Source organism: Sapajus apella, unplaced genomic scaffold (assembly GCF_009761245.1).
Source record: "Sapajus apella isolate SASKATOON/1434 unplaced genomic scaffold, GSC_monkey_1.0 scaffold99, whole genome shotgun sequence".
Classification (NCBI taxonomy): domain Eukaryota; kingdom Metazoa; phylum Chordata; class Mammalia; order Primates; family Cebidae; genus Sapajus; species Sapajus apella.
The window spans coordinates 2,083,600-2,108,075 of record NW_022437039.1 but is presented as its reverse complement, the minus strand read 5'-3'; the positions used below and the strand labels follow the sequence as shown (position 1 = coordinate 2,108,075).

Sequence of the window (24,476 nt, the reverse complement as noted above, 5' to 3'; positions counted from 1 at the left end):
ATGTGTGTGTGTGTATATATATACATATATATATATACTTTTTTTTTTTTTTTTTAATTTTGAGACGGAGTCTCACTCTGTCTCCCAAGCTGGAGTGCAGTGGTGTGATCTCAGCTCACTGCAACCTATGCCTCCGAGGTTCAGGTGATTCTCCTACCTCAGCCTCCAGAGTAGGTGGCATTACAGGTGCGCACCACCACGCCCGGCTAATTTATGTGTGTTTAGTAGAGACAGGGTTTCACCATGTTGGCCAGGCTGGTGTTGAACTCCTGAGCTCAGGTAATGTGCCTGCCTCGGAGGCGGGATTTCACCGTGTTGGCCAGGTCTCGAACTCCTGACCTCAGATGACCTGCCTGCCTCAGACTCCCAAAGAGCTAGAATTCCAGGCGTGAACCACCATGCCTGGCCAGTGCAGGAGAAATAAGCATGTTGGGCCCAGATTCCAAGTGGTTTGGATTCAAGTACCCACTGTTTAGGGCTGGAAAAGACGTGATTTGGGGGCCCCACGGAGCAGTAGGAAGTTTCAGCTTCGGTGGCTTCCTCAAGCCCAGGATAGCTCCAGCGTCATGTCCCCTGTGCTAGGGCAGCCAGATTTAGCAAATCAAGATGCAGGACAGCTGTATTTTCTCTGGCAACCCCCATGCCCAGCTGGGTGTCTGGAATCTACTAGGAGTTCCAACAGCTACAAATAGGGGCCACATCACTACCTGGGAAGACTCAGGGCGGGTCAGCGCTCCATCTGTAACCTCTTGAAACCACTTTCCCCCAGGATGGACAGCAGCCAGCCCTGTGGCCTCTCAGACCACTGCAGGAGCCTCATGACCAAGCCTGGCTGCTCGGGCTACTGCCTGTCCCACCAACTGCTCTTCTTCCTCTGGGCCAGAATGGTAAGTGCCCAGGGAGCCCTACTGCGCCAGGGAAAGGGGAAGGAGAAAGGAAAAGGGGCGGCCGGGCGCGCGGCTCATGCCTGTAACCCCAGCATTTGGGAGGCCAAGGCGGGTGGATTACTTGAGGCCAGGAGTTCAAGACCAGCCTGGCCAACATGGTGAAACCACTTCACTACTAAAAATTTTAAAAAGTAAATTAGCAGGACATGGTAGCACGCACCTGCAATCCCAGCTACTAGGGAAGGCTGAGGCAGGAGAATCGCTGGAACCCGGGAGGCGGAGGTTGCAGTGAGCTGAGATCATACCACTACATTTTATACATATATATATACATTATATATATATATTTAAATAAAGATAACCTTACCTTTCTGCATAAACATGTATGTTTATATATAAGAATATATAAATATAAATATAAAGAATATATTAAATATGTTTCTTATATATTTATACATAAAGAAAAATATATATATATATATATATTTCTTTATGCAGAAATGTAGGGTTATCTTAAATAAACAATGTGATTCAGTGTCCAGAAGTTCTTAGCTGAGGAGGCACTCTGTTTTTATTCAACAGAATTTTCTAATTATTATTTCTTTGCAAGCTGTGACCGACCACTATTTTTGTAAATACAAGAAGAACCATATTGCAAGGGAATTCTTTTGATCATTAGCCTCAACAGGTGGAAAGTCACTCTGACCACCACAACAGAAGGGTCTGAAGCCTGCTGTAAACTCCTGCTCTTCTCTCCCCACGTGGGGAGCGGCCAGCCCCCTTCTTGGTGCACACTTTGGGTAGCACTGAAGCCACCCATGGGGTCAGTCCGGTCGTAGACTGCAGCGCACCCCTACCCACTCCATCGTTCATGGAGCACCTCCTAGTGGCACAGGCTTCACATTGGGTCCTGAAAATACAAAAATTAGTCTCCACTAAAAATACAAAAATTAGTTGGGCGTGGTGGTGTCACGCACCTGCAGCCCTAGCTGCTTGGGAGGCTGAAGCAGGAGAAGTGCTTGAACCCGGGTGGTGGAGATTGTGATGAGCTGAGATCACACCACTGCACTTTAGCCTGGGCAACAGAGCAAGACTCTGTCTCAAAAAAAGAATAAAAACTCCTGAGGTTCTGAAAGATGACTTTAGCAAACCAAGATCACACAGCTCCTCAGTGGCAGAGCTGAATCTTGAACCCAGTTTTCTCTGATGATGGAGCCCCAGCTGGCTGGGGGTATGCATGGGGAAGAATTCCTGCAGAAAGGAGAAAAAGACCTGCCCTAAACAGCCGCTTGCAAGACTGTCTCCGATCTGCAAGACTTTCCCATAACAGGGCGTGCATCTGTTATCTGTAGCACTGAGCTCCTTGTCTTTGGGTGTTTGTCTCCCCAGAGGGGATGCACACAGGGGCTGTTCCAGCAGAGCCAGGACTACATCAGCCTCTTCTGTGCCAACATGATGGACTTGAACCGCAGAGCTGAGGCCATCGGATACGAATACCCAACCCGGGACATCTTCATGGAAAACAGTATGGCCAGCATTCTGCCCCTGGGACAGAGAAGCAGGGTGTCCCCGCACCAACACAAACACACACACACACACACACACACACACGGAGTTGCCAGATTGGGCAAGTAAAAATACAGAGTGCTCAGTTAAATTTGAACTTCAGATACACAGTGAATCCATTTTTAGTAGAAGTTTATCCCATATATTGCATGGAATATACTCACACTAAAAAATTATATTCATTGTTTATTGAAAACTCAAATGTCACTGGGCATCCTATTTTACCTGCCACTGTGTGACAGCTTCCTGCCCCAGTGACGGAGCTCTACACAGATGGACCAGGTGACTGTCAGGCGGACCCACAAAGCCCTATGGATGAGACAGAAAGGGTGGCTGCTCGCTGGCTGGAGTGTCTAAACCCCTCTACTGGCCCTGACTTTGGAGCAGCCCTGACCAAGGCCCTCAGTGGGAGGTGGGACACAAGCCTGGGAGCCCCTAGTTGCTCAGGCAAAGGCTGGAGCTGCCTTCTTCCAGCCCCTGCATTGAATGCTCACCTCTTGGTGCTGCCTAACCCAGGCAGATGGAGGCAGCTGGCACCATGGCAGCCCTGGGGAGTGGGAGGAGGTGGGCCTCGGGGGCAGGCCTGCAGAGGGCCCCATCTTTACTTTCAGTCATGTTCTGTGGAATGGGCGGCTTCTCCGACTTCTACAAGCTCCGGTGGCTGGACGCCATTCTCAGCTGGCAGAAACAGCGGGAAGGTTGCTTCGGGGAACCTGGTGAGCTGTGCTGCCGCCCTGGCTAAGAGTGGGGGCAGTGGGGGCTGGGGAGCAGGGCTGAGTTTCTAGGCCAGGTGTGGAAACAATGCATTGGTGTTAAGGATGCTGAGAGATGTGTAACCTGCAGGTGCACACACAGGTGGAAATGAGCTCAGAGTTTTGGAAGCCATAATGCGGCCAGACAAGAGGCCGTCCTATTGGAAGGCGTTGGTCCCTTCAGCTACATTAGCAAGCCCATTTGTACTGCGCTCTTTTATGCTGCAGATAAAGTCAAACCCTGGACTGGGTAATTTGTAAAGGAAAGAGGTTTAATGGACTCACAGTTCCACGTGGCTGGGGAGGCCTCACAATCCTGGTAGAAGGCGAAAGGCCCGTCTTACATAGCAGCAGACAAGACAGAATGAAAGCCAAGCACAAAGGGAAACCCCTTATAAAACTATCATTTCAGCTGGGAGTGGTGGCTCACACCTGTAATCCCAGCACTTTGAGAGGCTGAGGCGGGCAGATCACAAGGTCAGGAGATCAAGACCATCCTGGCTAATATGGTGAAACCCTGTCTCTACTAAAATACAAAAAATTAGCCAGGTGTGGTGGCGTGTGCCTGTAGTCTCAATTAGGAGGCCGAGGCAGGAGAATTACTTGAACCCAGGAGGTGGAGGTTGCAGTGAGGTGAGATCACGCCACTGCAGCACTCCAGCCTGGATGATAAAAAAAGACACCATCTCAAAAAAAAAAAAAAAAAAAAAAAAAAAAACTTTCAGATCTTGCGAGACTTATTAATGAGAACCACATGGGAGACCATATGGGAGAAACAGCCCCCATGAATCAATTACCTCCCACGAGGTCCCTCCCACAGCACGTGGGAATTACGGGAGCTGTAATTCAAGATGAGATTTGGGTGGAGACACAGCCAAACCCTATCACTATTCATTCAGCAAGTACATATTGAGCACCTGCTCATGTGCTAGATACCGTCTAGGCTCTAGGGAAAACCAGAGCCTGGAGGAAAAGAAACGTAAATCACCTGAACAAACCAAGAAGTGAGGTAATTGCAAGTTCTGATAAGAGTTATAAAGGAGACCACAGGGTGAGGAAGAAAAGAACACCAAGGAAGGTTCTCCAGGTTGGTGGTCAGGAAAGACTACATGGGAGGAGATGACATAGCAGAGGGTAGACAGGCAGAGGACTCAGCCAATTCCTAGCCATGGGACACCTGGCAGCTGGTCCCTTTGGAATAACCCCTCTGAGCTTCAATGTCCCTGTCTGCAAATAAATGAGCATAATAATAACCCACCTTCCTGAGCTGCAAGGAGAGTAGAAGTGATACATCTGAAGCCACACAGCCTGTGCCAGGTACAGGACAGCTCCCAGGAAATGCTATTGTCCCCATTACAAGCTTGGGATGCTCCAAGAAGCAAAAGCTTTTGAAATAAGATGGTCTGTTTTTAAAACAGAGTTTAGGCCAGGTGCAGTGGCTCACACCTGTAATCCCAGCACTCCAGGAGGACAAGGCAGGCAGATCACAAGGTTAGGACACCAAGACCATCCTGGCTAACACAGTGAAACCCCGTCTCTACTGAAAGTACACAAAATTAGCCTGGCATGGTGGCACACACCTGTAGTCCCAGCTACTCGGAAGGCGGAGGCAGGAGAATCGCTTGAAACTGGGGGGTGGAGGTTGCAGTGAGCCGAGATTGTGCCATTGCATTCCAGTCTGTGCAACAGAGTGAGACTCCGTCTCAAAAAAAAAAAAAAAAAACCCCACAAAGTTTATACGATGAAGAATCTTAGGCCCCCACATGTACAGCATCGGCAGGTTGGGGATGGGGCTGTGGAACCTGCCTTTTCTGGCTTTATTATTATTCTCAATAGACATAATAATAGTACATATTTATAGGGTACAGTGTGATATTTCAAAACATGTATGTATATAATACGTAATGAGCAAATGCATCGCCTCAAACATCTGTCATTTCTTTGTGTTGGGAGCATTCCAAATTCGCTCTTCCGGCTTTCTGAAAATGTACAATAGGCTCACGCCTTGTGATCCCAGCACTTTGGGAGGCCAAGGCAGGTGGACAGTTTGAGCTGGAGCTCAAGAATTAGAAACCGGCCTGGCCAACAGGCAAAACCCCGTCTCTACGAAAAACATCCAAAAAAAAAAATGAGCTGGGTGTGCTGACACACATCTATGATCCCAGCTACTTTGGGAGCCTGAGGTGGGAGAATCACTCGAGCCCAGCTGGAGGTGGAGGCTGCAGTGAGCCATGACTGCCCCACCGACGACTGCACTTCAGTGTGGGTGACAGAGTGAGACGCTGTCCCAAAAAAAAAAAAACCACGAAACACATTGTTGTTAATTGCAATCGCCCTATAATGCTGTGGAACGGTAGCACTTAGTTCTCCTTTGGGCAGTACTAGTGCATCCCTTAACCAACCTCTGGTTATCTCCTCTCCCCCATACCCTTCCCCACCTCTAGTAAACACTATTCAACACTCTACTTCTATTTTTTTTTAGAGATGGAGTTTCACTTTGTCAGCCAGGCTGGAGTGCAGAGGTATGATCTCGGCTCACTGCAACATCTGCCTCCCGAGTTCAAGCGATTCTCCTGCCTCAGCCTCCCAAGTAGCTGGAATTACACTCCCCTACCACCATGCCCAGCTAATTTTTGTATTTTTATAGAGACAGGGTTTCACCATGTTGGCCAGGCTGGTCTCGAACTCCTGACCTTGAGATCCACCCACCTCGCCCTCCCAAAGTGTTGGGATCACAGGCATGAGCCGGCGCACCCGGTCTCAACAGTCCACTTCTATGAGATTAACTTTTTTAGCCTCCACATATGTGTAAGGACATGCAATATTTATCTTTCCATGCCTGGTTTACTTCCATTAACATAATGTCCTCCAGGTTCACTGATGTTGCTGTGAATGAAAGAATTTGGTTATTTTTATGGCTAAATAGTATTCCATTGGGTCTGTATACCACGTTTTCTCTATCCATTCATCTGCTGATAGACACTCAGGTTGCTATATCTTGACTACCGTGAATAGTGGTGCAGTAAACATGGTGGTGCAGACATCTCTTCAGCAAACGGATTTCCTTTCCTTTGGATAAATACCCAGTGGTGGGATTGCTGGATTACATGATAGTTCTATTTTTAGTTTTTTGAGAAATCGCCACACTGTTTTCTGTAATGTCTGCACTAATTTACCTTCCCATCAAGAGTGTGTAAGAGTTTTCTTTTCTCTACGTCTTTGCCAGAATCTGCTTTTTTTTTTTTTTTTTTGTCTTTTTTTTTCTTCTTTTGAGACAAGGTCTCACTCTGTCACCCAGGCTGGAGTGCAGTGATACAATCTCAGCTCACTGAAATCTCTGCCTCCCAGGTTCAAGAGATTCTCAGCCTCAGCCTCCTGAGCAGCTGAGGCAACAGCAGGGAGCCACCAACACCTGGCTAATTTTTGTATTTTTTGTTGAGACAGGGTTTTGCCATGTTGCCCAGGCCGATCCTGAATTCCTGAGCTCAAAGCAATCTACCAGATTTACCAGCCTCGGCCTCCTAAAGTGCTGGGATTAGAGGCGTGAGCCATTTTTTGTCTTTTTGATAGTAGCCATTTTAACAGGTGTGAGATAGATGCTATCTCGTTGTAGTTTGATTTGCATTTCCCGGATGATTAGGGATGGTGAACATTTTTCACAGACCTGTTGGCCATTTGTATACCTTCTTTTGAGAGATGTCTATGCAGCTCATTTGCCATTTTGTTTGGAATTATTTTTGTTTTTGTTTTTTGAGACAGAGTTTTGCCCTTATTGTCCAGGCTTGAGCGCAATGGCGTGATCTCGGCTCACTGCAACCTCCACCTTCTGGGTTCAAGCGATTCTCCTGCCTCAGCCTCTCGAGTAGCTGGGATTACAGGTGCCCACCGCCACGCCTGGCTAATTTTTGTATTTTTAGTAGAGGCAGGGTTTCTCCATGTTGGCCAAACTGGTCTTGAGCTCCTGGCCTCAAGTGACCTGCTCACCTTGGCCTCTGAAAGTCCTGGGATTGTAGGCATGAGCTGCCACACGTGTTTCCTATAGCCTTGAAGTGTATTTTGAAGTCCAGTAACGTGATGCCTCCAGCTTTGTTCTTTATTCTTAGGATTTCATTGGCTATTTGGGGTCTTTTGTGGTTCTATACAAATTTTAGGATTTTTTTTTCTATTTCTGTGAAGAATGTCATTGGTATTTTGATTCAATCTGTAGATTAGTTCTGGTAGTATGGATATTTTCACAATTTCAATTCTTCCAACCCATAAACATGGAATGTCTTTTCATTTTTATGTGTGTGTTCTCTTCAATTTCTTTCATCGGTATCCTTTACAGCTTTCCTTGTAGAGATCGTTCACCTCCTTGGTTAAATTTATTCCTGGGTATTTTGTTTTTAGCTCTTATAAATAGGATTGCATTCTTCATTTCTTTTTCTGCTAGTTTACTGTAGGTGTATAGAAATGCTACTGGGTGTATTGTTTTTTGTTTTTTGTATATTTTATATTCTGCAATTTTGCTGAATTCATTTATCAGTTCTAAGAAGTTTTTTTGGTGGAGCTTTTGGGGTTTCCTGCCTATTAGATCATGTCATCTGCAAGCAGGCACAATTCGACTTCCCCCTTTTTCATTTGGATGCCATTTTTTTGTTTATCTTGCTTAATTGCTCTGGCTGGGACTTCTAGTACTATGTTGAATAAAAATGATGAAAGTAGGCACTCTTGTCTTGTTCCAGTCTTAGAAGAAAAGCTTTCACCTTTTCCTCATTCAGTATAATGTTGGCTCTGGGTTTGTCATATTGATCTTTATTACATTGAGATATGTTTCTTCTGGCCGGGCACGGTGGCTCAAGCCTGTAATCCCAGCACTTTGGGAGGCCGAGGCGGGTGGATCACGAGGTAGAGAGATCGAGACCATCCTGGTCAACATGGTGAAACCCCGTCTCTACTAAAAATACAAAAAAAAATTAGCTGGGCATGGTGGTGCATGCCTGTAATCCCAGCTACTCAGGAGGCTGAGGCAGGAGAATTGCCTGAACCCAGGAGGCGGAGGTTGCGGTGAGCCGAGATCGTGCCATTGCACTCCAGCCTGGGTAACAAGAGTGAAACTCTGTCTCCAAAAAAAAAAAAAAAAAAAAAAAAAAGAGAGATATGTTTCTTCTACATTTAACATGTTGAGAGTTTTTATCATGAAGGGAAGTTAAATTTCATGAAATGCTTTTTCTGTACCTATTAAGATGATTTTACAATTTTTGTCTTTCATTCTATTGGTGTATTGTATCATATTTATTAATTTGCATATGTTGAACCATCCTTGCATCCCTGTAATAAAGCCTGCTTTTTCATGATGAATGATTTTTTTAAATCCAAAACATTCATTTACTTACTGGAAGTGGTCAGAGTAGGAAAGCTGTGAATGATTTTTAATGTGTTGCTGGGTTTGGTTTGGTTTCGTAGTATTTTGTTAAGGATTTTTATATCTAGGTTCATCAGGAAAATTGGCCTATGATTTTTTTTGGTAGTTGTGTCCTTGTCAGCATTACCTTTGGGTAATGCTGAACTTATAAAATGAATTTGGAAACTTTCTCCTCTTCAATTTTCCGGAAGAGACTGAAAAGAATTGGTATTTGTTCTTTAAATATTTGGTAAAATTCAGCAATAAAGCTGTTAGGTCCTGGGTTTTTTGTTTCTTGGAGACTTTTTATTACACATTCAATCTCATTACTTCATTACTCATAATCAGTTTGTTCAGGTTTTCTGTTACTTCTTGGTTCAATGTTGGCATGTTGTGTGTGTCCAGGAATTTATCCATTTCCAGTAGGTTTTCAAATTGGTTGTTTATAATAATCTCTAATGATCCTTTGTATTTCAGTGGTATCAGTTGTAATATTTTCTTTCTCTTTGTGATTTTATTTACTTGAGTCTCTTCTCTTTTTGTCTTAATCTAGCTAATAATGTATCTATTTGTTGATCTTTTTTGAAAACCAATTTTTTGTGTCATTGATCTTTTGTATTGTTTCTTTAGTCTTGATTTTATTTATTTCTGCTCTGATCTCTACAATTTCTTTCCTTCTAATTTCAGGCTTAATTTGGTCTTGCTTTTCTAGTTCTTCGAGATGTATCATTAGTTCATTATTTGAATATTTCTGCTTTTTTCATGTAGGCATTTATTGATGTAAACTCCCCTCTTAATACTGCTTTTCCTATAACCCATGGGTTTTGGCATATCGTGTTTCTATTTTCATTTAAGAAATTTTTAAATGTTCTTAATTTCTTCATTTGCCCATTGGTCATTCAGGAACATGTTGTTTATTTTCCCTGTGTTTGTACAATTTTGAAAGGTCCTCTTGTTATTGATTTCTAGTTTTGTTCCATTGTGGTCAGGAAGATACTTTTCTATAATTTAAATTTTTTAAATTTGTTGAGACTTGTTTTTTGGCCTAACGTATGGTCTATTTTGGAGACCGTTCCATGTGCTGATGAGAAGAATATATATTCTGCAGCAGTTAAAGATAAAATGTTCTGTAAATGTCTGTTAGATTCATTTGGCCTCAAGCGCAGTTTAAATTCAGTGTTTCTTTGTTGAGTTTCTGTCTAGATGATCTGTTCAATGCTGAGAGCAAGGTGTTGGTGTCCCCAGGTATTACTGTATTCCAGTCTGTCTCTCCCTTTATATCTAATAACATTTGCTTTGGTTCTCCAGTGTTTAATGCATATATTTTTAGAATTGTTATGTCCTCTTGCTAAATTAATTCCTTTATCATTATATAATGACCTTGTCTCTTTTTACAGTCTTTGACTTAAAGTGTGTTTTATCTAAGTATAGCTACTCCTTCTCCCTTCTGGTTTCCATTTATGTGAAAGATCTTTTCTTACCCTTTCACTTTCATTCCATATGTGTCTTTACCAGTGAAGCAGCTTTCTTGTAGGCAGCATATAGTTGGGTCATGTTTTTTCACTCATTCAGCTAGTCTATATATCTTTGAAGTGGGAAATTTAATCAATTTGCATTGAAGGTTATTATTGGCATGTGAGGACTTACTCCTGTCATTTCATTCATTGTTTTCTGGTTATCTTCTATATCCTTTGAATTTTTTCTTCCTTTCTTATTGTTATCATTGCTGTTTGGTGCTTTTCTCTAGTGATAGTTTTGCATCTTTTCTCCTTCTCCGTTCTCTTTCTCCTCTACCAGTAACTTTTATACTTTCTCATGTTTTCATGATAATGATTATTGTCTTTTTCTTTTCAGATGTAGGACTTCCTTGAGCACTTCTTATAAGGCCAGTCTGGTGGTGATAAATCCCCTCAGTTTTTGCTTATCTTGGAGGGACTTAAATTTTTAACAAGCACCTCCAGTGGTTCTGATGGTGGGTGTTTGGGGAACCACAATTTGGAAAAACATCAGTAGATGACGTTTAGACCATGCAAAAGGATCTGAAGGAAGGTGCAGGTGGAAACTTCTGGGATAGCCTCAAGTTTCAAGAGAAGACCTAACTTCCTTGAAATGGTGTGGGGGCAGGAGGTTTAGTGAGTAACATTTAAAAATTTACCTTGAGACTAGTTGCAGTGGCTCACACATATAATCCAGTACTTTGGGAGGCCCAGGCTAGAGGAGCACTTGAGCCCAGGAGTTTAAGACCAGCCTGGGCAACATAGCAAGAGCCTATCTCTAACAAAAAATATATATATTTTTTTGAGATGGAGTTTCACTCTTGTTGCCCAGGCTGGAGTGCAATGGTACAATCTTGGCTCACCACAACCTCTGTCTCCTGGGTTCAAGCAATTCTCCTGCCTCAGGCTCCCAAGTAGCTGGGATTACAGGCATGTGCCACCAGACCCAGCTAATTTTGTATTTTTAGCAGAGATGGGGTTTCTCCATGTTGGTCAGGCTGGTCTTGAACTCCTGACATCAGGTGATCTGCCCACCTTGGCCTCCCAAAGTGCTGAGATTACAGGCGTGAGCCACTGTGCCCTGTAAAACTTTTTTTAAAAATTAGCTGGACACGGTGGTTCATGCCTGTCGTCCCAGCAATTTGGTAGGCTAAGGCAGGAAGGATAGTGTGTGCCCAGGAGTTTGACGCTGCAGTGAGCTGTAATTGTGCCACTGAACCCAGCCTGGCCAACAGAATGAGACCCTGTCTCTAAAATAAAGAAGCAAAAAGAAATAAAAATGTAAAAAAATAAAATTTATCTTGAGAAGTTCAACTTTTGCTCTTTTCCCAGATGCTGAAGATGAAGAATTATCAAAAGCTATTCAGTATCAGCAGCATTTTTTGAGGAGAGTGAAGAGGCGAGAAAAAAAATTTACAGGTAATGAAGATACCCAAGGGAGTTTCTTGACATGAAACTGAGATATCCCAGCAAAACAAAGGCCTGTGTTTATTCTTTGCTATGGATAAACAGCACCTGGCCTCACCAAAGAGGCACTAATCAGAGGGCCTTCATGTTTGGGAGGCGGAAGGGAGGCTAGGGGTCCCTGATGGCCTCCTCTTAGAAAGTGGGGAGACAGGCCGGGCGCGGTGGCTCAAGCCTGTAATCCCAGCACTTTGGGAGGCCGAGGCGGGTGGATCACGAGGTCAAGAGATCGAGACCATCCTGGTCAACAAGGTGAAACCTCGTCTCTACTAAAAATACAAAAATTAGCTGGGGATGATGGTGCGTGCCTGTAGTCCCAGCTACTCGGGAGGCTGAGGCCGGAGAATTGCTTGAACCCAGGAGGCGGAGGTTGCGGTGAGCCGCGATCGTGCCATTGCACTCCAGTCTGGGCAACAACAGCGAAACTCCGTCTCAAAAAAAAAAAAAAAAAAAAAAAGAAAGTGGGGAGACAGCCTGGGCAACATGACAAAACCCCGTCTCTACTAAAAATACAAACCTTATCAGGGCATGGTGGTGCACAACTGTATTCCCAGCCACTTGGGAGGCTGAAGCATGAGAATTACTTAAACCCAGGAGGCAGAGGCTACAGTGAGCTGACATCACACCAATGCACTCCAGCCTGGGTGACAAAATGAGACTCTGTATCAAAAATCATAATAATAAAATATCAATAACTGCAGGCAAAAGCAGGAAGGGATATAGAATAGCCAGCTCATAGATTAGATGTCCAGCACATGTGGGTATCTGATTCCCGTGACTAAACATCTCTCGATCAGCCCCACTGTGGCCTCATCATCCACCTACAGGTGGACAGGAGTGAAGAGTGAAAGCAGAATCCAATCGATCAGTTTTGTAGCTGCCACCAAAGGTCATGCAGGCGAAGGGAGAGAAGTTCTCAGTAGACTTCCAGAGCCCTCTGCCCGGGCTAGGCCCCCCAGACACAGAGGAAGCTGGGGCTGCCTATGGGTGGGGTGGTCAGGACCTGCTGTGTACTACCTGGTCAGCTGCCTGTCCCCAGAGCCAGACGGCCTAACATGAGGACTGTCCTACGGACTGGAGCAGAAGCTGCAGAAATTCCAGAGTCCCAGGCCTTTCGTGGGGGCCCCTCCAGGTTGACCAGCAGCCTAGAAAACTGCTGGGGAGTGGTGTGCTCATTCTTGTACTTATGACACATGCCCCCAGAGCAAGAGGCAGCTGGCGCAGAGACTAGTAGCACAGGGTCTGAGGTCAGTCTGTGTAGGTTCAAGTCCCGCTTCTGCCTCTTACTTGCTGTGAAAGTCACACAACCAGGCTGGGTGCGGCGGCTCACGCCTGTAATCCCAGCACTTTGGGAGGCCAACGCAGGTGGACCAATTGAGGTCAGGAGCTCAAGACCACCCTGGCAAATATGGTGAAACCCCATCTGGACTAAAAATACAAAAATTAGCCGAGTGTGGTGGCACGCCTGTAGTTCCAGCTACTCGGGAGGCTGAGACAGAAGAATCACTTGAACCCAGGAAGCGGAGGTTGCAGTGAGCCGAGATTGCATCACTGCACTCCAGACTAGGCGACAGAGCAAGACTCCGTCATCTGTCAAATGGGCACCAAACTGTTGGGGCTAATAACTGATCATTGTGCAAAGCCCTCACCGCCGAATTTGCCACACAGTAGCCACCGAGAGGCAGTAACTGCCAGGGTTAGTCATTCGGCACCTTGAAATCTGCATTCTCCCTTCCTTCAAGGGACCTGGCTGGGGTCCCCTCCCCTTCTCAAAGTGTCTGGGTAGTGGGGAAAGAATTCCTGGCTCCCTCCCACAAGCAGACAGATGGTAAGACTAAAGGCATGCTGCCCACTTTGAGTTCAAAGAACTAACTACATCTGAGGGTTATTATCTCAGGCAAGTGCTTAGGCCTGAGACTGACTCCATGAGGTCACATGGGACTAGAAAGACCAGAGGCAGCTAAGAGGAAGCCACTGGGGTCAAGAAATGAGCTGGGGAGTTACCAGGGCCAGGGAGCTCAGTTCAGCTTTCCAAGCCTCAGTTTTCCCATCTCAGATGAGACAGGATTCCAGTGCCTGTGGTTTACCGAGGTAGGTAAGTCAGGGAAGCAGACTAACCCAGGCAGGAGCTAGATGGGATGCAGCCTCAGGCCAGATCCCACTGCAGGAGTGGAGGGGAATGCCTCGGAGCATAAATTGCACAACAGAGTCATCCCCCTAGGACAAGGTGGCCAGGCTTTTTTATCCCTATATTTGTAAGTTATTTGGAAGGGACATACCTCCCAGAGAAGGGAGCCCTTAGCAGCTGGTGGAAGAGGACTCGGCCCGGCAAAGGGGGCCTAAGGGAGCATCAAAGCACTCACACAGCATCTTGCAAATTGCCTGGAATGATATCTGAAAAGCACGTTTTTGTTTTTGTTTTTTGCGATGGAGTCTCGCTCTGAAAAGCACGTTTTTGTTTTTTTTTTTTGCGATGGAGTCTCGCTCTGTCGCCCAGACTGGAGCGCCATAGTGCAATCTCAGCTCATTGCAGCCTCTGCCTCCTGGGTTCAAGCAATTCTCTTCCTTCATCCTCCCAAGGAGCTGGGATTACAGGCACCCGCCACCACACCCAGCTAATTTTTGTATTTTTAAGTAGAGATGGGGTTTCACCATGTTGCTTAGGCTGGTCTCGAACTCCTGATATCAAGTGATCTGCGATCTGCCATCCTCAGCCTCCCAAAGTGCTGGGATTACAGGTGTGAGCCACCGCACCTGGCTGAACAGCACTTTCAGTGGAACTGTGTTGAATAAAGGGGCAAGGTTCTTGCCACCGGCACTCACAGGGGCCTCTCTCCCCATAGATGGCTGCTCCTCCCACAACACAGCCACAGCGGTGGCAGCCCTGGGTGGCTTCCTCTACATCCTGGCTGAATACCCCCCAGCAAACAGAGAGCCGCACCCATCTACACCATCACCACCAAGCAGCCACTGACACAGATGGTTCCATGTCTGCTGCCTGGGAACAGACCCCTTTAGTCCTCCTCCCGTAGGTCCTGGAGGGCCTGGGTCACATCCGGAAAAGGAGGCATCTGGAGGATAAGCAAAGCCACCCTGACGTCCCATCTTGGGTTGTTGGGAAGCCCTCAGTAAGCACGGCTAGGGCAGGTGGGGGCCGGGAGGGACCCAGGTGTGAGCGGATGAATAAAGTTAGACTGCAGCTGACCCAGAATGGAGTCTTGTTTCTCAGCCTTGAAAACGGTCTTGGACAACCTCTCGGTCCTTGTTTCAACTCTCCAATCCCACTCAACACAAATTCTTTTTTCTTTTCTTCTCTTTTCTTCTGTTTTTTAATCGATGAGGTCTCACTCTGTCACCCAGGCTCACTGCAGCCTCGAACTCCTGGGCTCAAGCAATTCTCCCATCTCGCCTCCTGAGTAGCTGGGACTACAGGTGTGTGCCATCATGCCAAGCTAATTTTTAAATTTCTTTGTAGAGATGGGCTTTCACTATGTAGACCTGGCTGGTCTTGAACTCCCGGCCTCAAGCAGTCCTCTTGCCTTGTCCTCCCAAAGCGCTGGGATTACAGGCATAAGCCACTGCACCCAGCCACAGATTCTGAACAGCCCCATAAACTGGTGTCTTAAAGACTTTTTATTCAGGTGTCAAATACCATATCTTTCCCAGTGGGAGAAGGAAGGGTCTCTGGAAAAAATAGTTCAGGTCATAAGCTAGAACTCAAGAGATGACCATGAAAGGCAACACACACTCCTTTTTATATCCTGAGCACGGAACTCTGCCATATGCTTACATTGCATCATACAGCCATCTGTCATTTCACAAAACGCAGTATAGCATAGTGGTTGGTGGTGTGGTTCTGTGGCCAGGCTGCCTAAATTCAAGTCCCAGCTGTCTGTGACCTTGAGCAAAGTCACCAACTTCTCTGGAACTCGGTTTTCTCATCAGTAACATTGGAAAAATAATAAACCCTACCTTGATCAGGCACAGTGGTGCCCTCCTGTAATCCCAGCACTTTGGGAGGCTGAGGCGGGAGGACTGCTTGAACCCAGGAGCTGGAGACCTTCCTGGGCAACATAACGAGACACTCCCACCGTGCGCCCTCACCAGGATAGTAGTCCCACCTACCCAGGAGGCTATGATTTCGCCACTGCACTCCAGCCTGGGCAACAGAGTGGGAGTCTCAAAAAAAAAAAAAAAAAAAGGGAGGGGGCGGTCAGGCACGGTGGCTCATGCCTGTAATCCCAGCACTTTGGGAGGCCAAGGCAGGTGGATCACCAGGTCAGGAGTTCAAGACCAGCATGGCCAACATGGTGAAACTGTCTCTACGAAAAATAATTAGTCAGGCGTGTTGGCATGCACCTGTAATGCCAGCTACTCGAAAGGCTGAGGACGAGAATTGTTTAAACCTGGGAGGCAGAGGTTGCAGTGAGTGGAGGTCAGGCGACTGTACTCCATCCCGGGCAACAGTACGAGACTCTGTCTCCAAAAAAAAAAAACCGAAAAAACCCAGCCCCTACATCAAAATTACCTCCATTGCTATGAGGATTGTTTTTGTAGAATACTGGGATCAGTGACCGTAACATCCTAAGTGCCAGGTAAGCGTTACGTCCTGCCTCAAGCGATGATGCCACATTAACTGAGGACTCCTCTGGAAGCTGCCAGAAGAGGCCGCTGCCTTGTCACCATTTCTCTCATTCCCAGCTTACAGCTCTTCCCTCGAGCTCTGACTCAGTGTGACTATATCTGAACGTGTTCCCTGGAGCTCTGACACGAATTTAGCAGTAAAACCTTCTGGAACCTCATTATGGGTTCCACTGCTGTCTGTGGTGCATGCATTAGACACCAGGGTAGAAAAACCATCTGAAAACCCAGTCCTGGAGCTGCAGACCTGTTTACACGCACTGTCCCGCGTTGCCTCCAGGTGGAAAATCAATGCAGATCATCCTCATGTGGCAACTTAGTCAACTTTGAGCATCTGAATTAAAATATCCCTGGCTGCTTCTGTGCTCAGCTGAGCAGCCCAGGAGGGGGCAGTGGGGGGATGGTTCTTCTCCATCTTTCCTTTGGGAGGTAGGCCCCTCTGACCTGTTCCTCTGCTTCAGTCCTCTGAATGACTTCCCATGACCGCTCTTAAACTTATCAGACTCCAAGGACTGTTCCTGGATTGCGCTGACAAATTTGACTTGCTTTCTAGAGGTTGCTGTTTTCTTGGGGAACCAATGGCCAGAATGTAACATCCACGTGGCCCTCTGTGTGCTTCAAGGATTTCTTTCACGTTGTCTTGCAAACAAAAGTTTTCCAAAACAGGCACACAACCTTGAGAGAAGTCAGCTGCACTTCAACAACTCCAGGGGAATATGCTCCACCTCTGTGCTTCCTGAACTAGGGATGGAGTCCTCACTGGAGCCTAACACTGGTTCATTTCAGAAGGGTTCGGTTACCAAACCAGGGAGAGAGTGAAATGACTGAGAAGGAAGCCGAGCGGGCCGGGCGCAGTAGCTCACGCCTGTAATCCCAGCACTTTCAGAGGCTGAGGCAGGTGGATCACCTGAGGTCGGGAGTTCGAGACCAGCCTGACCAACATGGAGAAACCCCATCTCTACTAAAAATACAAAACTAGCTGGGCATGGTGGCGCATGCCTGTAATCCCAGCTACTTGGGAGGCTGAAGTAGGTGAATCGCTTGAACCTGGGAGGTGGAGGTTGTGGTGAGCCGAGATGGCGCCATGGCACTCCAGCCTGGGAAACAAGAGCAAAACTCTGTCTCAGAAAGAAAGAAGAGAGAGAGAGACAGAGAAGGAAAGAAAGGGAGGAAGGGAGAGAGGGAGGGAGGGAGGAAAGCAAGCTAAGCATGAGTCACTTTCAAGGAAACGGAATCCTTGGCTCACGCCTGTCATCCCAGCACTCCTGAACTGTGAGACCATAAATTCCCATGGTTTGAGCCACCCTGTTGATGGTATCTTGCTACAGCAGCCCCAGAAACAAATGCAGCACCTGCCTCAAGAAGCCATTTCTGGTCCTAGCAACACAGTCCCTGCAGCCTACCCACACCTGTGGGAAAGCAGACAGCCTGTCCCGATGGCCTGGCTCACAGCCTAGTCCTCTATTGAAAGGACCAATGTGAAACTGAAATTTAAAAAGAACTTTCCCAAGGCAGGTGGATCACTTGAGGTCAGGAGTTCAAGACCAGCCTGGCTAACATGGTGAAACCCCATCTCCACTAAAAATACAAAAATTAGCCAGGAATGGTGGCTCGTGCCTGTAGTCCCAGCTACTCCGGACACTGAGATAGGAGAATTGCTTGCACCTGGGAGGCAGAGATTGCAGTGAACCAAGATCATGCCACTGCACTCCAGCCTGGGCGACAGAGCAAGACTGCAACTCAAAAAAAAAAAAACAAAAAAAGAACTTTCTCAGTGGCAAGCCACAGCCAAGCCATAGCCCAAAACCCCCCAGGAATTTATTCACTCAACAGACATATCCAGCCCACACAGAGCTCATGTCCCTTGCAAGTCTCTCCTATCTTTCTGGATATTTTTCCCTTGATATCCACATGGCTCACACTCTACCTTGTCCCAGTCTCTGCTCAGATGCCCTCTCATAGGACCGGGCACGGTGGCTCATGCCTGGAATCCCAGCACTTTGGGAGACCGAGGTGGGTGGATTGCTTGAGTTCAGGAGTTGAAGACCAGCCTGAGCAATGTGACAAGACCCCATCTCCACAAAAAATACAAAAATCATCTGGGCATGGTGACCTGTGCCTGTGATTGCAGCTACTTGGGAGGCTGAGGCAGGAGGATCGCTTGAGACTTGGGAGGTTGAGGCTGAAGTGAGCTATGATCATGCCATTGCATCCCAGCCTGGCTGACAGTGGGAGAACTTGGTCTCAAAAGAAAAAAGGGGAACTATCCAAAGGGCTTGAAATGAAACTCGAGGTGAAGACAAGGAGCACCCCACAAATGAGAGTCATTGGTTCTCCTCGTTGGAGCAGACGGCTCCTAGCAGCCTCCTGTTCAAGTGGCAGAGAGAGGAAACAGCAGTCACAGGCAGATTGTTTGCAGTGGATGGAAGACAGGGTGTAAAGGAGGCTTGGGACTTGGAGTGAAATGAGAGAGTGGGGGATGGAAAAGCAGGTCCCAGCATCAACCCGACCTCAGGGCAGAGGGGCTGGGCAGGGCTGGGCTATCCCAGAGGGGAGAGTGTCTAAAAGGCCATTTGACCCTTTGCACAGCAAACAGTAGTGTCCCCTATCACCAAATTATTTTAATCCAGTTCGTCAAATGTCAGAAGAAATTCCTGAAGTTGTCCGCAATCCATTTTTCTGTATTTTTAGTAGAGATGGGGTTTCACCATGTTGGCCAGGATGGTCTTGATCTCTTGACCTCATGATCTGCCCACCTTGGCTTCCCAAAGTGCCGGGATTACAGGCGTGAGCCACCACGCCCGGCCAATTTTTATTTATTTATTTATTTATTTATTTTGAGATAGAGTCTATTTATTTATTTATTTATTTATTTTGAGATAAGAGTCTCCCACTGCAATGGTCCCCAACCTTGGCCTCCCAAAGAACTTGGATTACAGGCCAGCATGCCTGGCCCCTCTTTTTTTTTCTTTTTTTTTCTTTTTGTTTTTTTTTGTTTTGTTTTGTTTTTTAAGAGATGGGGTTCTTGCTGTGTTGCCCAGGCTGGCCTGGAACTCCTAGACTTAAGCAATCCTCCTGCCTCTGCTGGGATTACAGCCATGAACCACCATGCCTGGTTGAAAGTGTTTCCTCTTAAGATGTAAATATACAGAGGAAAAGGAATGAGTTATCCCAGCACTTTGGGAGGCCAAGGCGGGTGAATCATGAGGTCAGGAGTTCAAGACCAGCCTGGCCAACATAGTGAAACCCCATCTCTACTAAAAAAATAATAATAATAAATAAATACAAATAATTAGCTGGGTGTGGTGGTGGGCACCTGTAATCCCAGCTACTCGAAAGGTTGAGGCAGGAGAATCACTTGAACCTGGGAGGCGGAGGTTGCGGTGAGCCAAGATTCTGCCACTGCACTCCAGCCCTAGCGACAGTGCAAGACTTCAACTCAAGAAAAAAAATAAAAAGATTTCCGGAGACTTTCTCTGTCATGCCGCTTTAGTGTGAAGCAGTTGTGAGAACGGTGTCTGCAGAACTGTTGCCTGGAATGAGGTGTGAGCGAGCAGGGGAGGGCGGGAAGGGACTGGTGAGAGCTGGGGCGAGTCAAGCCACCCTTTCATGCCTGCTTCCCCACTCCTGTCTCTCGGCGGCTAATTCTCTGCTCCCCTCGCCCATGAGAGGCGGGAAGACTGACCTGGGCAACGTCCCACCAGTATCCTTGCTTTTTCCAGGTCTTCGCCTATTTCTTTCTTTCTAGTTTTTTATTTCCACAGGTTTTTGGGGAATAGGCAGTATCTGGTTATGTGAGTGGTGATTTGTGAGATTTTGGTGCATCCATCACCCCCAGCAGTATACAGTGAAACAATTTGTAGCCTTTTATCCCTCACCTCCTTCCCCCCCTTTCCCACCCCAGCCCCCAAATTTTTTTTTTTTTTTTTTTTGTTTGAGGAGGAGAAGTCTCATTCCATTGCTCAGGCTGGAGTATAGTGGTGGCGGATCTCCACTCACTGCAACCTCTGCCTCCCAGGTTCAAGCAATTCTCCTGCCTCAGCCTCCTGAGTAGCTGGGATTACAGGCATGTGCCACCACACCAGGCTAATTTTTGTATTTTTAGCAGCGACAGGGTTTCTCCATGTGGGCCAGGCTGGTCTCGAACTCCTGACCTCAGGTGATCCACCCACCTCAGCCTCCCAAAGTGCTGAGATCACAGACGTGAGCCACCATGCCTGGCCCCATTTTATCATTCTTATGCCATTGCATCCTCATAGTTTGGCTCCCACTTGTGAGTGAGTGAGTTTCCGTTCCTGAGTTACTTCACTTAGTATAATAGTCTCCAGTTCCATTCAGGTTGTTGCTAATGCCATTAATTCATTTCTTTTTATAGCTGAGTAGTATTCCGTCGTATACCTATACCACAGTTTCTTCACCCAGTCATTGATTGACGGGTGTTCGGGCTGTTTCCACACTTTTGCAGTTGCCAATCTGCCCCCAACACCAATCTAGTTAAATCTGATTTGTCCTTTAAGATTCCCTGAGGTTGGTTGGGCACGGTGGCTCATGCCTGGAATCCTCGTGCTTTGGGAGGCAGAGGCTGGCGGATCACGAGGTCAGGAGTTGGAGACCAGCCTGGCCAAGATGGTGAAATCCTGTCTCTACTTAAAATACAAAAATTAGCTGAGCACAGTGGCGTGAGCCTACAATTTAGCTACTCAGGACACTGTGGCAGGAGAATTGCTTCAACCCAAGAGGCAGCGGTTGCAGTGACAGAGCCAGACTCCATCTCAAAAAAAAAAAAAGATTTCCTGAGGTTGTCCCTTGCTCTATGAAGCCACTTCCCCTCCTCACACCTGCTTTCCCTACACTGCTCTGTTCAAATGCAGAATTTCTGTGGCACTCGTTATGTGCTTAGAGAAACTTGGCGAAGGAGTAGCAAACCTTAAAGTAGGGAAAAAAACAAAGTCAGAACTTGCCAAAGACTGTCTGTTCCTGCAACTCCTGAGACAGAAAAAAGAGCGCTTCTGGAGGAGGCAGGGAGTAGGCGTCAGGCCTGGGCTCCTTTGCTGGTTATTTTTAGAGCCCAGTGCAAAGATCAGAAAGATCTATTCCCTTCACATTAATCTCTTTGCGTCAGGCCAGGTCATTTAAGCCCTGGGAGGAGCAGTCATTTTGTACATAGTTAAAGAAAGTGAACTAGGAGCGTCAGAGTTGCTCCCGGGCCCCTTTGAGGTCCCTGAATTCTATTAGTTTCCAAAAGCAAGACGTCAGCATGGCCACGTCCTCTGTCAAAGCTCAAGAGTCTGGCCCACACCTCTCTCCTAGCCCTTGGGAGCTGCTAGCAATCTTTGCATTCTTTGGCTTATGACCGCATCACCCCAATCTCTGCCTGTCTTCGTATGACTTTCTTTCCTCTGTGTGTATTTGTGTCTTTTATAAGAACATCAGTCAGATTAGATTCAGGGCCCACCCCACTCCACCAGTGTCACCTCACCTTAACTAATCACATCAGCGAAGACCCAATTCCCAAATAAGTTCACATTCTGAGGTTCTGGTAAGGATGTGAGTCTGGGGGAGATGCTTTCTCTCTCTCTTTTTTTTTTTTTTTTTTTTTTTTTAAAGACAGAGTCTCTCTCTGTCACCAGGCTGGAGTGCAGTGGCTTGATCTTGGTTCACTGCAACCTCTGCCTCCTGGGTTCAAGCAATTCTCCTGCCTCAGCCTCCCAAGTAGCTGGGACTACAGGCATGCGTCACGACGCCCAGCTATTTTTTGTGTGTTTTTAGTAGAGACAGGGTTTCACCATGTTGGCCAGGATGGTCTGGAACTCCTGACCTTGTGATCTGTCTGCCTCGGCCTCCCAAACTGCTGGGATTACAGGTGTGAGCCCCCACGCCCAGCCTGGGGGAACACTCTCTAACCAAGTTCACTAACCTAACCCTGATCACACACTGGCTCAAAGGAGCAGTGGCAGGTAGAGACGCCTGAGATGAAGCACCAGAGGTGCTGACTGTGGATGAAAAGGAGCTGGCCTGGCCCCTATACCTGTGTCCCCCCTATACCTATAGTAGCGAGGGAGAAGGAAAAGAAACATCAGTTGGGGAAAATTCCAACCTCAGAAGCGGCTTGCCTGAAAAGTCAAAGCAACTGGCAAAATTAAACCTGCACACAGAAGCCCTTTGTTCTTTGTAAAACTAGCAGGCTCCCAGGAAAAAGTTTCCTCCCCTTTTCAGACACATACACAGTGGGCTCCATGGAAACTGGCACAGGGAGGAGGGGGCTCACCTAAAACAAACCCACAGTTACACAAACAAGACAAGCAGCGCTTTGTGCCTGCCTAGAGACACACCCACAGTTGCATGAGGGGAGTCGCACAAACAGTTTTACTGATGACGCTACTCAGTTACAGCGAGGAAAGCAGTTTCTCATAAAAGTTTTCTGCAGCCACAGTGGCTGACACCTGTAATCCCAGCACTTTGGGAGGTCGAGGCAGGCGGATCACCTGAGGGCAGGAGTTAAGAGACCAACCTGGCCAACATGGTGAAACTTAGTCTCTACTAAAAATAGAAAAATTAGTGGGGTGTGGTGGCGCCCACCTATAATCCCAGCTACTGGGGTGTAAGGTCATTTAGGCTGACAGCACCATGGACTGCATGGTAACCTCTGTGACCTGCATGTACACCTCCAGATGAGTTCCTGCAAACAGAAAGTCCGCAGTAACTGGAAAACCACAAAAGGGAAGAAATGAGACATTCTTCTATTGTTGCTATTCCCACCTCAACTGACAAGGCCATTGGACTTTGTAACTGACCTTGGTCAACCTCGTGACTGCAGACCCTACATCCCCCTCCCAGCTTGCAAAAACCGCCCTAAACTGTAACTTCTGTAACTTTCCACTGCCTACCCAAAACCTGTAAAACCAACTCCTATCCCACCACCCTCCCTGACTCTCTTTTTGGACTCAGCCTGCCAGCAAAGGGGTGAATAAACAGCCATGTTGCTTACAAAAAGCCTGTTTGTGGGATCTCTTCATTCCGGGCATGAGTTTTAACACTAAGAAAGCTGAGGCAGGAGAATCATTTGAACCTGGTGAGGCAGAGGTTGCAGTGAGCTGAGATCGCACCACTGCACCCCAGCCTGGGCAACAAGAGCAAAACTCTGTCTCAAAAATATATATATATTTGTTGTATTCAGCTGTAATCTGACAATCCACTCAGACATCCCTCTCCACTTCGGATTTCTTCTTTCCCATATTAAACATTTGCTCCAACCCCACCCTGGTGTCCACGCTCCTTAATTTTCTTGGAGGTAGGACAAAGAACCCTGGGTACTAGTTTCAGACAAGGAGAAACTGCTACATTAAGGTGCATTGGCAAGACTGCAACAGTATCAGGCCAACTAGACTTGCCATGGCTCCTGGAGTGGCCCATGCACTGCACCAGCACCAAATCGTCACCTAACCCTGGACCCTGCACTGGGACAAGAGGCCTGAAGAGACTAAGCCTCTCAGAGGAAGCTTGAAGCACATGCTACAAAATAAACTGGATTCTACACCCAGGGCCAGCTTCATGGGCTCACTCAGAAGGTCCCTGGCTTGCTGTAGCCATTTGCTCTGGCCATTTTGAAATTCTTAGCAGTTTTCTGTTTTTTTTAGCAAGCGTCCCCAGGTTTTCATTTTGCACTGAGTCCCACAAACTATGTAATTGGCCTGTCTTCAAAAATGTCAAGGTGATAAAAGACAAAAGGCTGAGGAAGCTTCCAGATTAAGGGAGATCAAAGAGATATGACAACTAAAAGCAACTCCTGGATTACAGGGTCGGAGGCAGGGAGTGGGATAGCTATAAGCGCCCCCCCCACCCCGCCAAAAAAAAAAAAAAGACATTATAGGGAAAATTATAGGGAAAATTGCCAAAATTTAAAGGTTAGCTGTGGATGAGATCACATAACGGCGTCACTGGGAAATGCCCTAATGTTATTTGTCCTGTGGTTAAAAAAATGCCCTTGTTCTTAGAAGATGCATAGTGAGGTATGGGGGAAAGAATCATGATGTCTGCAATCTGGTTGCCATTGGTTCAGGAAAAACAAAGCACAATTGATTAAGTAAACAGGACAATCCTAAACAATTGCTAAACATGAATAAAAGTTCTACGGCAGTTCTTTATGCTCTCCTTACAACTTTCTGTAGGTTTGAGATTATCTCAAGATAAAAAGTCACCCGCTGTCCCCCACCCCCCGCCCCCGGCCAAAAAGAGCATTGGCAACTCACTCCGAGCTGAAAGCAGCCACCCCGAGACCTGAGTCACG

General features: G+C 46.8%; 1 protein-coding gene across 2 annotated transcripts in view; it reads left to right on the top strand.

Moving 5' to 3' along the window:
* CUNH16orf89 (chromosome unknown C16orf89 homolog) overlaps positions 1-14,756 on the top strand; it is a 24,928-nt gene extending 10,172 nt beyond the window's left edge. The window contains exons 4-8 of one of the 2 annotated variants that reach the window (XM_032258064.1): positions 770-887; positions 2,277-2,412; positions 3,065-3,169; positions 11,417-11,503; positions 14,392-14,753. In XM_032258064.1, coding sequence (XP_032113955.1) covers positions 770-887; positions 2,277-2,412; positions 3,065-3,169; positions 11,417-11,503; positions 14,392-14,522 — 577 coding nt within the window. In that variant the 3' untranslated portion in view covers positions 14,523-14,753. Of the gene's footprint in view, positions 1-769; positions 888-2,276; positions 2,413-3,064; positions 3,170-11,416; positions 11,504-14,391 lie in introns of both variants that reach the window. The other variant, XM_032258065.1, reaches the window with a different exon arrangement.
* Positions 14,757-24,476: the final 9,720 nt, after the last annotated feature.